Source organism: Gavialis gangeticus, unplaced genomic scaffold, assembly GCF_001723915.1.
Source record: "Gavialis gangeticus isolate Ggan-Ray unplaced genomic scaffold, GavGan_comp1, whole genome shotgun sequence".
NCBI classification, from domain to species: domain Eukaryota; kingdom Metazoa; phylum Chordata; order Crocodylia; family Gavialidae; genus Gavialis; species Gavialis gangeticus.
This window is the reverse complement of record NW_017729025.1, coordinates 54,079,767-54,095,568: the sequence shown is the minus strand read 5'-3', so window position 1 is coordinate 54,095,568 and position 15,802 is coordinate 54,079,767. Positions and strand designations below refer to the sequence as shown.

General features: G+C 44.8%; 1 protein-coding gene across 1 annotated transcript; it reads right to left on the bottom strand.

Moving 5' to 3' along the window:
* Positions 1 to 504: 504 nt before the first annotated feature.
* ANGEL1 (angel homolog 1) lies at positions 505 to 11,496 on the bottom strand. The gene is made up of 9 exons (XM_019518761.1): positions 10,874 to 11,496; positions 10,127 to 10,353; positions 9,663 to 9,732; positions 8,421 to 8,854; positions 7,567 to 7,693; positions 6,029 to 6,139; positions 5,554 to 5,623; positions 4,894 to 5,057; positions 505 to 3,552 (listed from the first exon to the last, which is right to left on the bottom strand). The coding sequence occupies exons 1-9, from the start codon at positions 11,238 to 11,240 to the stop codon at positions 3,392 to 3,394; spliced, it is 1,731 nt and encodes a 576-aa protein (XP_019374306.1). The 5' UTR covers positions 11,241 to 11,496; the 3' UTR covers positions 505 to 3,391.
* Between the last annotated feature and the right edge of the window lie 4,306 nt (positions 11,497 to 15,802).

Genomic DNA, 15,802 nt, shown 5'->3' with positions numbered 1-15,802 from the left:
GAAAGGGAACTGGACAGACCATGGTAGAGAGGGGGAAATCTTACCTTTTAGTCCTCCAGGCCCCTTCAGGCCTGAAGTGCAACTGCACCAAACTTGAGCTAGTACTAACACTGATTAACATTTGCACAGCTCACAGTGTAAAGTGCAATAAGGACCTAACTTTGCCTCCTGGTGTAAGTTACTTGTTATCTCAGTCTTTAATTACATCATCACATGGAATTCTTCTTATAGTACTACATTGCATTACTCACTCTTTGCATGTAATATATGTTTTATCATCTAGATCTGGCTACTCGCATATAATTACCAGCATCTAGAAAAGTTGCATATACATAAAGAAACTTACCACTCCATAGAAAAAAATGCCAGCTAATATTTTAGAAATGGTATAGAATTAAAGACTGCAGGGATCTGTATACACATAATGAATTAAAGCAACATATGCAATCTCACACTTGCCTTTTTGACTTGAGGTGTAGCCATGGGACCTTATTATCTTTTTTTAAAGTCTGAGCATTTTAAATTGTTGGTCAGATTCTTATGTCAAATCTATTGGTTAAAAATTGATTCCTGAATTTTGCTGACTCAAAAATCAAAAGTAACTGAATCTCAATAATAGGATCTGAGCCAGCATCTTTGAAGTAAATACTCTGCAACCTTTACTTAAGCAGTGGCTACCAACATCAGTTGAGTTCAAATACTTTGCACTTTGTCACATGACTCCGAGCACTTTGAATTTTGGAGGGTTTCACCTAATTCCCACAATTTCATCCTTTTGAACATGTCCAGCCTGTGACCATTTTAGTACAAACTAAACTTTTTAGATTCAGGTAGGCCTTAGAAACAGTCTGGTGTAGGAATGGGTGTTCTCAGGCAGGTTACATGGATTGGGTTTATATTTGTGAACAAGCACACCAGTCACAAAAGTCAAAATAAAAACTACTGCAGCAATTAATAAAACAAACAGAATTCTATGCATGTTCCAGTAGCTAACAGTTCTCTGCTCAATCCCCAATCATCATCCTAAAAATATCAATGTTAGTTGGGCCAGGAGGTACTACAGAAAGCAAGAGAGAGGGCAAATGCAAACCTAGTCACCAAATGACTTTTCAGAAAGACCACACACACTCTGAGGAACAAGTTTCCTACTCGCCCACAGTTTCCCACAGCAGGAGTAGAAATGCATCCACTCATACACTGGCAAGCAGAGATCACCCCATAAGTATGTGATGAAAGGTGGAGACAGTATACAAGCACAGTTCTACCCTAGCACAGAATGAAGAAAAGATTAGGGTTCACTAAGGGGAACCAGAGGCTGCTGATACAATCTGAAAGTTGGCCAGTGACTCTAGAAACCAGCAGTAGTTCAGTGGGTTTCCTTGATTGCATGATGGGTGAGGGAGGGGGTTCCCAGACTGAGCTTGCACAGAAAGCTGTTTCACAAACAGGTCACTGCTAGGATTTTGGGGCTGTGCGGGAGGAAACAACAGCAACAGCCAAGACTCCTGATGCCCGGTTTGATATGAATAGGCCTAAGCTGATAACTTGTCAACCAAGCACTCTCTCCCTCCTCATTGCCACCACCCTCACACAGCTCATAGCACAAAACCTGACCCTCTTCCACATCTCTGGCTAACAGAACCTCAGGGTGTAATCAGGCCCCTAGAAGGAGGCGGCTGTGCCCCCAAGGAGCCCCAGCAGGTGCACTGACCATGCAATGTTCTGACATTCTAAAATTTTATTTTTCAAACGCGTAAGAAAGTAACATTTAAAACAATGAACCCTCCCAAATGTACTTTTCAAATATTCTAGACAAAAGTTTAGTTATTTCAAGCTTCCCACAACCTACCCCAGAAAGTTGGCTGAGGTGGGGTCAGCCTTTTCAACCCCAAAATATTTTTTAAGAGGAGGGAACTCTTTGAGACCAATATTTCTCACACCACACTAATAAAAAAGCTGAGCCCCAGAAGCCAAGCCAGCTTGGCACTTCTGCCCCACTGGGAGGGGGAAAGAGTGGGTGGGTAAGAGGGCAGTTCCAACACTTAACAGAAGTAACAAGTTATTAATGATTAATAATTATATTAACAAACATGACATTAAAGCTACAATGGATCCAACTATTGAAACTTTGGCTCCAAAACACACAGGCCTCCACATCAATGTCAGGGGAGTAGCTTTATCAGCTCACCAACCTAGGGAAGGGCAAGTTCCAGAAAAAGGCAATGATGTTATATGACACTGTCTGGGCCAGGAGGTAGGTCAAAGGGAACAGCTGGGGCTTGGGGAGGATAGAGGAAGTGCAGACTGACAGGAACGGGAGGAGGAGGTAGATGCAGCATTTCCAGCCAAATGGTTCTGCTTACCGGGCTCCACAGCTGTCTTCAGCACTGTTCTGTGAATAAACAGGGCTACAGCCTCTAAGTACTCTCCTTTCTTATCTAGCCAGAGAGCACCACTTTCTCCTCTGAAGAAGGATCTCGACAAATCCGTCTCTAAAGCTTGCAGGTATGAGAGAACAGAAACTGTTCTGAGAGTCAGGGAAGAAGTACTGGAAGCCTTCCCAAGGATTTTAGGCCTCTGCTACGGTGGTTTGACAGCTCATCAGAGCAAAACAGTGGCCTCCATATAATACCAATTCTAGTTTCAGATGTCATTGGTGCAGTGGGTCATAAGTGTAGATATCCCCTACAGAAAAGGAGTTCAGGAACTCACCCTGTGGCATGTGCGCTGGGTTTAGAACAGAGTACGCCCAATACAGAATACCCTTAGGCATCACTGGGTGGAGGTCATCTCAGTTCTGTTACTGAGCAGTCACCAAGCCTGTTCCTGCCTACAAAACCTAAACTCCTGGGTATAGCTTAAAGGGGCTGCATTTCATATCTTCTTGCTGAGAAATTAAAAGAAACGCCACTTTGGCATGAACGAAAATGGATGCAAGCGCCCCATGCTGCTTGGCAGCAAACAGTCAATTTAAAAAAAACCCATATTCTGTCAAATCTGCATCTCTTCTGGCCTAGCTCCAAGGAGTTGGAGAAGAGACAAGTAAACAAGAGGGAGTCTTGGCTCCTGCAGCACTAAAACAGGCCAAAGCAGGACAAAAGGGGAGTTAATTGCCAGGGTCCATTTAAGAGAGGGTGCAGCCAGAGTACAACTGGACATCAGTCAGCAATGGAGCTTAGACCACTGGAGCCCTGTGGATTAGCAATAACTGCAATCTCCCCTGCCCACCAAACTCCCATTACAGAGAAGAAGAGGAGAACCTCAAAAACAGGAATTTGGGGGGAGCAGGAGAGAATTTCCCCATGTGCAAATTGGGGCTCCAGATGCATGATTTCTGCATTCAGATCAACTCTTCTGATCAGGGGAGAGGGGACCACAGAACTTTCCTCTTTCAGAGGCTGGAGATCTCCAGGCCAAAGCTAGCCAACAAACAGAGGTGATCGGATGAACAGAAAGGATTGGGTAAACCGTTTGCTAGCCACAGAACATCTTCAGAGAGAAGGGATAGGCGGCCAAGCAGCTTCAGGGCTCCATCTCGATACAGCCTGCGACCTGGTGAGGGAATGGGAAGGACACATCAGCCAAAAGGCTGGATAGCCCCATCAACTCAACTCCTGCCTGAGGCAGCGTGGATGGCAGCATCAACGGACGGTGATATGATAAGCTTCTTTCTAGGAATGGATTGTGCTGCTTCTAAGCCAAAAGTGTGGTCCAAGGTACATATTGTATGTACTAGAGGTGTGGTCCAGAGTACAAACTATATGTAGAACAGCTAGATCAACTGACCCAGTACAAAAATCTAGAATACAGAAAGTAGTAGTCTATGCTACTGGAAGTCCTCTTATATGCTTTTACCAGTACAGACGGATCACTTACAGATTCTCCATAACATGAAGTTCGGTAATCTTGTCATGCACTGGGGTAGAAGATCATGTTCCTACGATATGAGTGCGTCTAGACATGCGCTTTAACGTGCATTAGCCTATTTTAATGCGCATTAAAGCATCACTAAAAACCACGCTATTTAGTTAATGCCCATTAAGTGTCATGTAAAAATGCCCATAGTTTTTTAAATGTGCTCTGGGATGCAGCACCAGGCAATTTAATTAGTGATCGGGGCTAATTAAAAGTGCCTGAGTGTCACATGTATCAGCGTCCCCATGCTAGAAAATGGCAATGGGGCACTTTGAACTAAAGTTTATCAAACGCATTTTATTTCAAAGTGCCCTGCCGCCATTTTTTCAGCACAGGGACACTGATACATATGACACGGAAGGCCGCCAGAGTGCATCAATTTCCATGCTCCAGCAGACTCCATTAAATCGAGTCTGCTCCGACATGCTGGATTTCCAGTGCATTGGAGCAGGCTCCCCACGTCCATAGGAGCTACATGCTCTTTAGTTAATGCACATTAAGACAGGCTAATGCGTATTTTCCTAGTAGTTCACGATGGAGGGCACTTTTACACGTGCTCCAGGGTTTGGGGGTGGTGAGCTTTAGTTCAAGTGCCCCCAACCATGACTTAAGCATGGGTATGCTGACAGATGAGGTACAGGAGGCTGCAGGAGCGTAGCAATTGCTACACTCCAGCAGGCTTGATTAACTGAGTCTGCTCTGACACACTGGAATTCCAGTGTGTCAGAGCAGACTCGGTGCTCATGTATAGGCACCTGAAGGTACTAGGTTTAATGTGCATTAACTAAAGTGCTTTAATTCACATGTACATGTGCCCTGTAACACTTAGTCCCCTCTGGGTACAAATCCCTGGAAGCTGCTTGCTGCCTCACCCACTGCCCCACTCCTGCCATGGCAGGGACACCATTAAACACTCCATTCTGCTGTACCATACAGTTCCTTCCCTCCTTTTAAGAGGCCCCATGTTGCCACACTCACCCGCTTTGTTCCTATTCTCAGTGGGCTCTGCTGAGTAGAAAATATAATCAACCGTGGCTCCAAGGCCCATAGGCATAGTTGTGACCTCAGGGTAACCTCTCTGAGGCAAGAAGTGACTGTACACAGAGGTCAAGTTAAGGCCATGCTGGATTACACCTGAAGACCTGCACAGAGGAAACAGATCAGATGCTGAACTTGGCAATGGAAACACAAAGAAGTTGCCTTCCTGGTGCAACTGTTCATACAACATTGCTACATTTTTTTCCATTATTCCTTAATGTTCATAATCCCTTTCAATTATATCAAGACAATTAGCAGGCAGGGTCTGGGGAAACTCCTCCATCATCACCACACCTCTGCCCACGCATCCCACTCCTGAGCTGACTGAGCTGCAGCACCAGTCCAATGCTGACCTGGCAGTTCCCAGCTGCTAAAAACAGCCTTAAATGGTTCCAGTAACTCTAGATGGAACTTTCTGGCTGATTCTCTACCACCCCCAGGGTGTTATTTTGTGGTCACAATGGGGACAAGCTAAGTTATTTTGCCCATTACATTATTTTAGTTGCTCATGATCACAGGAGGGTCCATGGAAAGTGGTCACTCCCAAGAGAGGTATCACATGCCTCCAGGGACCCACCTAGTCTCCCTTGTCCACATTACCTTGGGAAGAATGGCTCTAGATGAGGGTCATCCCCCATGGCAAGGTGCTTGGCCCGATAAGTAGGACGTTCTATAAAAGGAATAAAGAGATTCTGGTTGGATGTGCCATTGGACCAGGAGCAATTTAAGTTGGAAATCTCCTCCCAGGAGACATCAGGTCTCTTCCCACTACCCCAACAGTTCCTCTTTATCCTACAGATGGTACCCAAGGACAAGGCACCCTTAGGACAAACAGTGCAGACTGGAGAGTCAAGGCAAAGTTGAAAAGGAGTAAAAGACAAAGTTGACATCTCAAGCAGCGTGAGAGGAGAGAACTGCTGCTAAGCCCTTACAAAATCTGTTTGTGACCAGGAAGCATTATGTTCTCCCTCGAGTCTCCACTCTTCAAGCTAACTGTGTCAAATCACCCTCTACCAGCTGGTCCTTTTCACAAAGGCAGCTCCGACCTGCAGAAGAGTGGTTTTGCCATTGGTACCTGGTTTAGCATCTGTCACACCCTCCAGCAGGACCAGATCTGAAGGTCGTTCACAGGCAGCATCACAGAAACGGAACTGCAGCAGGAAATCCCGGCTGTACTTGCATCTATCTGCAGAGACAGGGACAGCTCAAACGTAGGGAATTAAAAAAAAAAAATGCAGATCTATAGAGGATGCTAGGCATCTATTTGGTTTGCCCTAGTGGCAACTTCAGCAAGGAATCTGAATGCCTTGGCACTCTAATGCCATGATGAGGGACTTGAAGAAGAAAAGGGACAGTCTAAGACTAAGTTAGTCCCAGTGACTTACATACCTATAGCTGACTCACCATTGTGGTATCACAGTATTCCACAAATCAAGAGCATACATCTCCTTAGTGCTCCAGTGTCAAAAAGGAGCTGATTTTCAAATAAAGCATTTGGGTCCAAGATCAGTGTTGGAGGGTGTGAGCAGAAGTAATAACTGAAACATTTCAAACATCTTTGAAAGGGCCAATGGTACAAATATACATGCTCCTTGAAATGTTCCAAAAGCAACTGAAAAACTTCAGAATGCTACCTCTTGAGACAAGGTACTATTTTGTTACGTGTGCACAAGACCAGGGGACCCTTGTGTTCACCAGAATCCCACAGTGCTCCACACTCCCCTTCTACTACCAAGATCCTACTTTGGACCCAGATACTCAAAGCACTCAGAACCCCTGTCACCTCCAGTGCCCCACTCCACAGCACCAATCCCTTCTACCCCTCAGCTCCATTGAGAGGGAGAGAGGAGAGAGAAGGGGACTATGATACTGTCACCAATGACAAGCTCTCCAGTCCCTATCCCTGCTACCTCTCCTTTCTCCCTCTCACCAGAACAGAATGGGGGGAGTGGAATTCCACATAATGCCCCCTTGCTGAGAAGCTGCAGCTGCACGAAGTGTGGCAATTTTGAAGCACTCCAACTAGGGCTTGCAAGGGGGCTGTACACATCATGTGGCTAAAATGCTTTCAATCTTATATTGGAAATGTTTCAAAAATTACTTCTGCACACACTCTGAGGAGATACCTGCCTTAAAGAAACAAAGGTTCAGCCTGATCACCACAGAACTCTATCTCCACTGGCCCTTCATCAAGAGCTATTTGACATGGGCTGTTTTGGCTGAAGCATCTCTGCAGAGCAGATTGACAGAGCACTTGCTACTTTAAGGAGGATCCGAGGAGAAATACAAGAATCTTTTGGTGCACCTAGAACATACAGGGGAAAGTACTTGTGTGACACCAAGAGCATATATGCTCTTGATTCAGTTTCCTGCAAGTGCAGGTACATGGCAGAAACCCAGGCTGGGATGAATAATGAAGTTTACAAGAGATATAGTTCAGGCTGGTAGGGCAAAGAAGGAGGAAAGAATCCTTGCCCAGAACACTGCTCACTGCAGCAAATCCCACACCCTGCCCAGAAGCTCTGCCAACATCCTCCAAGAGGGGAAAACTGCTAGGCTGAAAAGAGGAGCAACATGCTCCCTTAGTGAAACCATAATCACACTACAACTCACTTGATTTTTTTGGCTGGCAAAGAGTGACATACTGGCAGCTTTCTGTTATACCCAGAGAGCTGGGCCAGAGTGGTGTTAGTAGTTTCCGTGGGTGTGGCTGCTGGGAGAAGTCTTCCTGTCCAGATACCTGCAGAGAGGCACCACCACAGAGGTAAAAATAGAAAAATCAAGAACAAAGCAGAAGCTTCCCATGATAAACATACATATTTCATAAAATGAAATGCACAAAAGGCCTGTATGAAGCCAAATCAGTATAGCCACATGAGCAAAATAAGCAAAATATAGATCCCCAGGGCAACTGCAGGTTAGAAAACATGGGACTAGTAAGAAAAAAAAAATAATCATCTGTAGGGAGGTATCCTGCATGCACTATTTTGAAAGCTAATGCTTTTGTGCAAGAGCTTGCAAATGTTTGTGAATCTAGGCACAGAGATACAAACAGTACTTGAATAGGTGAAGTATGCCTGTATACATCAGAGTCTGAAGTCTATACATAAAGACAAACTTGTCCAGGAATTGGCACTTCCCCATACATCAAAAAGTCACCAAAACCAACAGCCATGGTTTAATGAAGGAGCTAGAACTGGTCAATGTAGTTTCATTGTCTGAACCAAAAAAGAAACCCAGTTAAACAAGCAAAATTGGTGGTGAGAATTATATATATATATTCCTGCTTCAGAAATCTCCAACTGTGTTAGGAACATGAGAAGGGAGACACTGCCTAAGAGTCTGAGGCTGAATGGTGCTGATTCATTTTAAGTGGGAGTAGCCTTCTAACAGTGATCAAGATAGCTGTACAGGCCCTCCATCCCCTACAACACTGAACTGTCCCAAGCCATACTCAGTGCACCCACCTTCCAGGCTGGCATCCCATGGTAAGCGAGGTGACCATTCCGGATGAACCTGTATAACGGAGAATCGGGTACAGAATTCAAGTCTCCACACAGGATGATAGGGCAGTAGCTGCCTTCAACAGTCTTCACAACCTTGTCAATCTCTGCTAGGAGCAGGGCCATCTGTGCAAGTTTGATATCTCCCCGGCGGGGATTATACAGCATGTGAGTGTTGGCCACACACAAGGGACTGGCTGTTTTCTGTTCCATGCCTTCTGCGAGTAAGGGCTGCAGCAGCAGCACCAGACCCACGTTGTCCCGGTTGAGGATGTCCAGACCAGGCCGGAAGTATTCAATAGGGCTGACACTGACCAACTGGAACCTGGCATGCTTGTAGCACACTGCACAGCCATCTGTCTTTTTCCCTGTTCTCCGTTTGTAGAAGCTCACAAAGCCTGAAAAGAAACCACCTTCCATCAGGAGAACCCAAAGTCCAAAGTCTGTTGCACAGGACTTCTGCCCAGTCTGGTTTTAAATGGCTCAACCAGTAGAGTTTCCGCTACTCCTTTTGGGAGACTGCTCTTGACAAGAAGGTCTACTAGATTGTGAAAGATCTCTCTTGTTTTCAGCCCATACCTTCGAGTTATGCCACTCACCCCATTACTGGCTGCAACAGCAGTCAGAGTCTCTATGTCCTCCCCTCGCTGCTCCTTCCTCCCTCCTCCGCTATAGCTTCCTACTTTCACTCCAGGGGACAGGGCACTGCACGATGCTGAAGCTAAGTCCAGGGTTGCACAAAGAGGGTACAGTGCAGCAAGAGGAGGGGAGGTGGGAGGGACACAGGGGACAGAGGGAGAGAGGGGATCATGCAGCTGCATGGTGCAACAGTGAGGGAGGGAGTGTCTGCATGGCATGCAGCCTGTGGGGGCCTAGAATTTGGACAGCCCTGCCCTAAGCAGCAGGTCTTCCTCAGACTCATTCTGCTACAGGTAGTTCTGACTCGTAAAATTACTGTTTATAGCCAAAAGTCTTTAGGTCTGTCCAAGCCCAAATGAATTTTGTTAGCCTTTTATCTGCCAATCTGGAAAACAGTCAAACACCAGGAAATGAAGAGGAGTGCAGGGTTAGAGATCTTCAGCAGCGACCAAAACCAATGGGGAGAGGGGCAGACAGACAGACTAACTTTAGAAATATCAGGATGGCATGTTCCTCAGCCAGCCTCAAAGCTGGAGCTCCAGACACCTACAGAAGGGTGGGACATACCCATCATCCTTAATGTTGGCTCCAGCTGCTCCCAGTAATGATTCTCTTGTACCTCCTGGAGACACAGAACCTAGAAAGAAGGCAGAGACCTTGTTCACTCCACCAGTGCTTGGCAATTACTTTCTCAGGGGACTTGGGGGAGGAATAAGATCTATTCCTAGACCTCATTTACAGGGTCTCAGCAAAGGATGTACCACACTCTCCTGCCCCCACTTCTACTGGCGGAAGTAGAGGCCTTCCAATACAAACATGATTGGAGCATGTGGTACACACTGAAGTCAGGATACAAGCTCCTATGAGCACACACCCAAGGGCTCCAACCACTCCAGAGGCTCAAGCCTTGTGCCCGTGGCAGCCAGCCTCCTCCTTGGATGCCCATTCATTTAAAGGACCATGAAGTTAGATAGAATAAGGAATTCAAGTCCTGAAGACATACAACATGGAAGAGCCCCGGCAGTACTCACATCAGGATCCCAGTGCTGTATCTCCTGCAAGATGTTTGGGAGACGATAGTTCCAGTTCAGAATGTCAGGCTGGCAGTGCAGGTACAGATCAGGGCCCTGTTCCACCAGGTCCTGGGCCAGAATGTTATAAGACATGACTCGAAATTCAAAGAGAGGAGCATTCTCCAAGCATGGCTCTGGTGTACTGGACTGTACAGAAAGATCTTCCCAGTCTCTCCATAAAATCTCTAAAGGTATCAGGAGACAGGAAGACAGGAGCTAGAGGGATACCCACCATGGATCTGACCCATTTTCTATGATGCCATTACTGGCTGGGACATGGCTGTTTTCCCATTCCCTGAACCTGCACTTTTTGAACATTGAATGTGCCCGTGAATAACTTTCTTGGATTAATCTGGATAAGTATTGACAATTTTCTGGAAAGTCAACCACCCCTAAAGACCATCACTAACATGACTTAAATGAAACTGTGTCATGCAACACTAGCCAGTTCAATGACATTACTAACTTTCCTCTTGATCAGCTTTCTCTTTGGAAAAATTATTTTTATTATATCAATTAGGAGATGCCATCAACCTAACATGGAAAGATACAACCTACTCCTTTCTGGCAGCCAGGTCAGACATAACCAGCTTCTCCATGTTTCAGCCTCCACATACAGGAAGAGCAACAACTTTTGGTGCGCTAGCAAGCTCTACTTTAGCACAGTAGGTTCAGAATCACAAACAACACTGCATTAATACTCACCATGGTAAGGTATCTCAACTGGAAGAGGCTGAAGCTGTATCATATCCTGAAAGGACCAGGCTGGGGTTTCCACTGGCATAATGTCTGTGTCAAGTGCTAAACTCCATCCCAGCACAGCTGGGTCTTCAATTGGCCTCTCTGTGGCTGGAGAGGTGCAGCCAGCAATCTGATGATCTGTCTGTGGTTTTATAGCTGCCCATTCTGCATTGCCCATTATAGCCACTGTTTCCTCTGTTGCTAATTTTGCCAATTCAACTTCTGCATCCTGCTGTCGTCCTGAAGACACTAAGGTATGGAGCTCATCAGCACGCTCATCACTGCACCACGTGACCTCTGGAGCCACATTCAAGTCACTAAGGCTGGTCATCAATAACTCTGAGCCTTCACACCAGTCACTAGTCAGTGTGGCTGATACCTTCCCCACTGACGAAGTGCTCTCACTGGTGTGTAGCACACCAGATCCTTCCTCCAGCCACTGCTGAAGCAGGGCTTCCTGCTCTTCTGGGACCAACCTCCCACCAGCCACAGCAGAAGTGCCCTCTACCTTGGTGGACGGGCTCTTCGCCAGAAGCACATTTTTTCGACATGTAAAGAAGGCATCTGCCAAAAAGCCAATACAAAGCACGGGTTAAAAATCCATGGTTCTTTTCACTTACTGGCTTATTTAAGGTACTGAAGTCAGAGTGGATAAAAATGAATTTTTTATTTAACTGATTTTTTTTAAATTGAAATTTTTTTTTTATTTTTTAACTTAAATATTTAAGTTTTCCTTTTTTAAAATAAGCCATCTTAAAACAAAATGTCAATTTAATACAGCATAGGCTAAGGTATAAATTTAAGGTAATCTATTAAAATAATTTAAATAAGATATGTTGAGTCAATGAGCCTCTACTAAAAACTCTGGAGTTAAAGATTGTTTTTCTTCTCTATAAGAATGAGGAGGGAAACAGTTAACTTTTGAGGTCAAGCTTTAAAAATATGGCACAGTATTTCATGTATTAGAGGCCTGACCCTGCAAAGGATGCAGGTCTCTACTACTGGATGCAAAGGATCAGCAAAGAAGGAAATTGAAGTGTGCAAAAATATAGAGGGGGAAAGTGTTCATTTGAATCTTGATGGATGAAGCAATGTATGCAACGATTCAGTCATACATGCCTGTGTGACAACAGAAGACTGGATCTCACAGAAACAACTAATACATCAGGAAATTCCCACACTGCAGAATATTTAAAAGTAGCAGCAGTAAAAGCTATAACAAACTGAGCAAAAAATCAAGTGTGATGTGCAAGGCCTTTTCACACACAATGCTGCAAATGTAACAAAGATGGGAAGAAACTTAGAAGATAATGAAGCAAACCTGAAAATTATAATGTATGGGGTGCAGTGCTCATCTGATGCACCTCATTTTCTTGCCAATATTCTTAAGTATCTACCCTGGTACTTTGTCTTAACTGCCGAACAGAAAATACTGCTATGACACAGGCATCTACTAATCACCCATCAGCCATGGCAACCATAATAAATTTCAGGGCTACAGACGAACTATTCAAGCAGTACATGTTTGCTGAGGATGTTTTAAGGAAAGTCACACCACTGAGCTGGTGGAAGTCACCAGCAAAGCCCTGGAAGTGTTAAGCCAGCTTTTACCAGCAGTAGCCTCTTCTTTAGGTGCAGAAAAAGTATTTTCTTCATTTGGACTGGTTCAATCAAAACTGAGAAATTGACTGGGAATTGTAAAAGCAGGAGATTGTTTTTTGGCTTCTAGTCCGTGAATAAATGGGGTGGGGAGGATGAGATTTTTGAGTTCTAAAAATCTGAACGGGGTAAAAACTTTCAAAACAGCCTAGGCAAAAAAGATGGTCTCATTTTAAAGAGACTTAAGCAAGTAGGAACTTAAGCTCAAATGACTTTCACCTAGGCATTTTAGAATTTTTTCTCCAGGGGACCTGAAATAACTGGTTCATTTCACTAACCACAGTTCATACTTCTAACACTATAACAGTTAACACTAGTGTTTAATAAATTAGTTAGTTGTAAGTGCATACTATGTTTTGATTTAAATAGACTTGATTTAAACCAATCCACCCTGAGTGAAATCAGTTACAATTCCGTGTATTCAAATCATATGAATACAATAGAAGAATTGAATTGTAGAGACATAAATATAAATGTTAAAAAGACCTGCAGTCCTAACTAGCTAAGGCTGCCCCTTGGATACGCTAGACTATATTCTGCGTAGTTTTGCTGGCACAGTGCAGTTAACTTCAATGACGCAGTCACTAGTTTAAATGACAGTAAGTTTTAGATTGGTTTCATATTTTTCATACAGTGCTAGAAGGCTGTCAACTGATCTTATTTATCATTATCTTCTGTCTAAATATTGCAAAAGAGATTTTATGAACACTGGCACACAGTTAGCCATGTGGGGTGTGGAAATCAGAAACTTCTGACAACTAACCATTACCTAGAAATTTTGGAGTAGGCGTATTTCAGGGAAAGCACAAGAGCCATTCTGGTAGCCAGTTACATTACTGCAAAGATCAACTATAGAGGAAGAATCATTCCTCTATTGATAGCCTGTTCAAATGCATATATGACAGGATGATGGAGAGGCCACTCCCAACACAGGAACCACAAAACTTTTGGAGATGAAAAAGCTCCACTGGGGAAATTACCAGGATAAAAGAAATCCCAGTATAAGAACAGGGAAGACCATGATAAATCATCACCTGGTAGGTATCCAATATCCATGAACATCCATAAAATGGCATCCAACTCAACATTTATGGGCATACTAATTAATGTCAGTAGGGAACACAGGAGAATAGTCCTCTCCCTTATACAGTTCATGAGAATTAATTTATTCCTACTCCTGTTAAAAAACCTGTGGAGGCACATATGCCCTTTAGCAGACAGTGTTGCCACTTAAAAATTCTTTTCATTTCCTGTTTCTCGCTCATCCTTTAATGGAGAGTCACTCAAGACAAAAGCATGCATGGGTCAGCAGTATCACTGCAGCCTGAGTCAAAGTAATTTGCCTGTATTAGAAGTGTAGCACTAATACAAAGTGATGTATTCTTGTATTAGTTTTGCAGCCAAGCCTAGGCATCAGCATTTCTGACATGCTCATCTCCAAGTATTTAGGCACATAATTATAATTCCTAGGAACTATAAAAGCTAAATTATGATTCCTATAATATTCAAGAGTTAAACTCTATTTCAGAAAGGTCATAGTAGCAGTCAAGTCAGTCTAACAGCTGTGTGTGTGATGGTCATTTCTCATTTTTTGCAAGTTTGAATTTTGGGGTTATTTATGTTTAGTGACATTGATTAGGCACATTTGTTGTTTTGTGGGAGGCTGTCACACAACAACAAAATAAGACAGCAACCCCACAATAACATTCCTACTAGCTTCAAAAATATAATATCTGCTGGGGCAAGAGATACATTACTAAGTAGGGCACAGCGGTCAACATATAAGTGAATTCATGCTGTGAGGAATCAGGAAAAGTCCACTTCTCTCTGGTACATTCTGCAGTTCTAATTTAGGAATCTGGTTAGAAATCTATTACTAGAGAAAGCTAAAAGGAGGCATCCGTCTCTTCCAAAAAACAACATATTTGTACCAAGCAGTATTGAAGCAATATGAGAATTTTCCTCTAAGTTGTACCTTCTCAAATGAACATCTGTCACATTCATTAATATCTTCCATATCCTGCTTCCCTGGTCACAATGGGACAAATAACCAGAGCCAATGAGCACCATACAAACAAAAAGAGCCAGAAAGAAGAATAAGGGAGGCTGTGGCCTGTAAATATTTTCCTACTCTCTCAAACCAGGTGTGGAGGACAGTGCCAGACACCAGCATAACTGCCCACTAGTGTAGCACCACAGCAGTCATGGCAGCACCCAGGAGAATGAAGAGTAGACTTCATACAAGAGTCTGTCCATGACCCACTGGGGGAACCTTTGGGATGAACAGGATGACAGAAACCGAGGTTCTCTCATGCTAAAATTTCCAAGTCCTAGCTCAGGGCTGTACTGGGAGCATTGATGTAATACGCAACCAAGACAAGCCCACGGCAGTTGTTGTTTAAGAGGCAAAAACAAGGGGCTGAAGGTATAATAACTTCCTCAACAGATGGCCAAGTTCTTTTCATGAGTAAAGCATGGCCCCACAAGCTATTACAAAGGTGCTCCATTGGCTCTACAGGTTCCCCAAAAAGCCATCAGCTGCTAAAGCCAGGAAACCACCACCATAACCCAAGGGCATATGGCTGCAACTGTGCTAAGTGGGGTGCAGGTGAACAGAAGTCTCCGCAGGGGTCACCAGACAGGGCTGACTGCTGGCCTGTTGGGGACTCCCCCTCTCCCAAGAATGACATGAAAGAGAGCTACACACTAGGGCCAGGAGTCTCCACTGGGGTACTGCTGCACCCTGGGGCACCCCAAGAGCCTTCTAGGGGGACTGTGGCGGCCACACAACACTGGCAGGATTTGACGTCCAGCATGAGGAGTCACAGAGGCTTCCAGCAGGAACCCACGTGTCCAACCCACCCTGCGCCATAAAAGCTGCTCTGGTGCAGCGTTTCTCAACCCATGGGTCTCAAGACAGTATGAAAGGGTCGTGAACAAACTTTAAAAATGTGTTCTCCTTTAAAGAAGAAAAACGGAGGAGCTGGGACCAGGAGCGGGGGCAGCGGGAAGGGAGTGAGGAAGGAGCACTGAGCTCGGACTGGCCGTCCATGGTTACAAATGGGTCCTGCTACGAAAGAGGCCGAGGCCCGCCGCTCTGGTGCTTTCTAGTCAGGAAAGGAGGGACAGGGAGACATTTCCCCCGGGGGCGGGAGCCTGCGCGGCCAGACGAAGGCCGCAGCCGCTCTGGGGGCCGGGCACGCCGCGCTTGTGCCTCAGGCCCTGCCCCGGGCC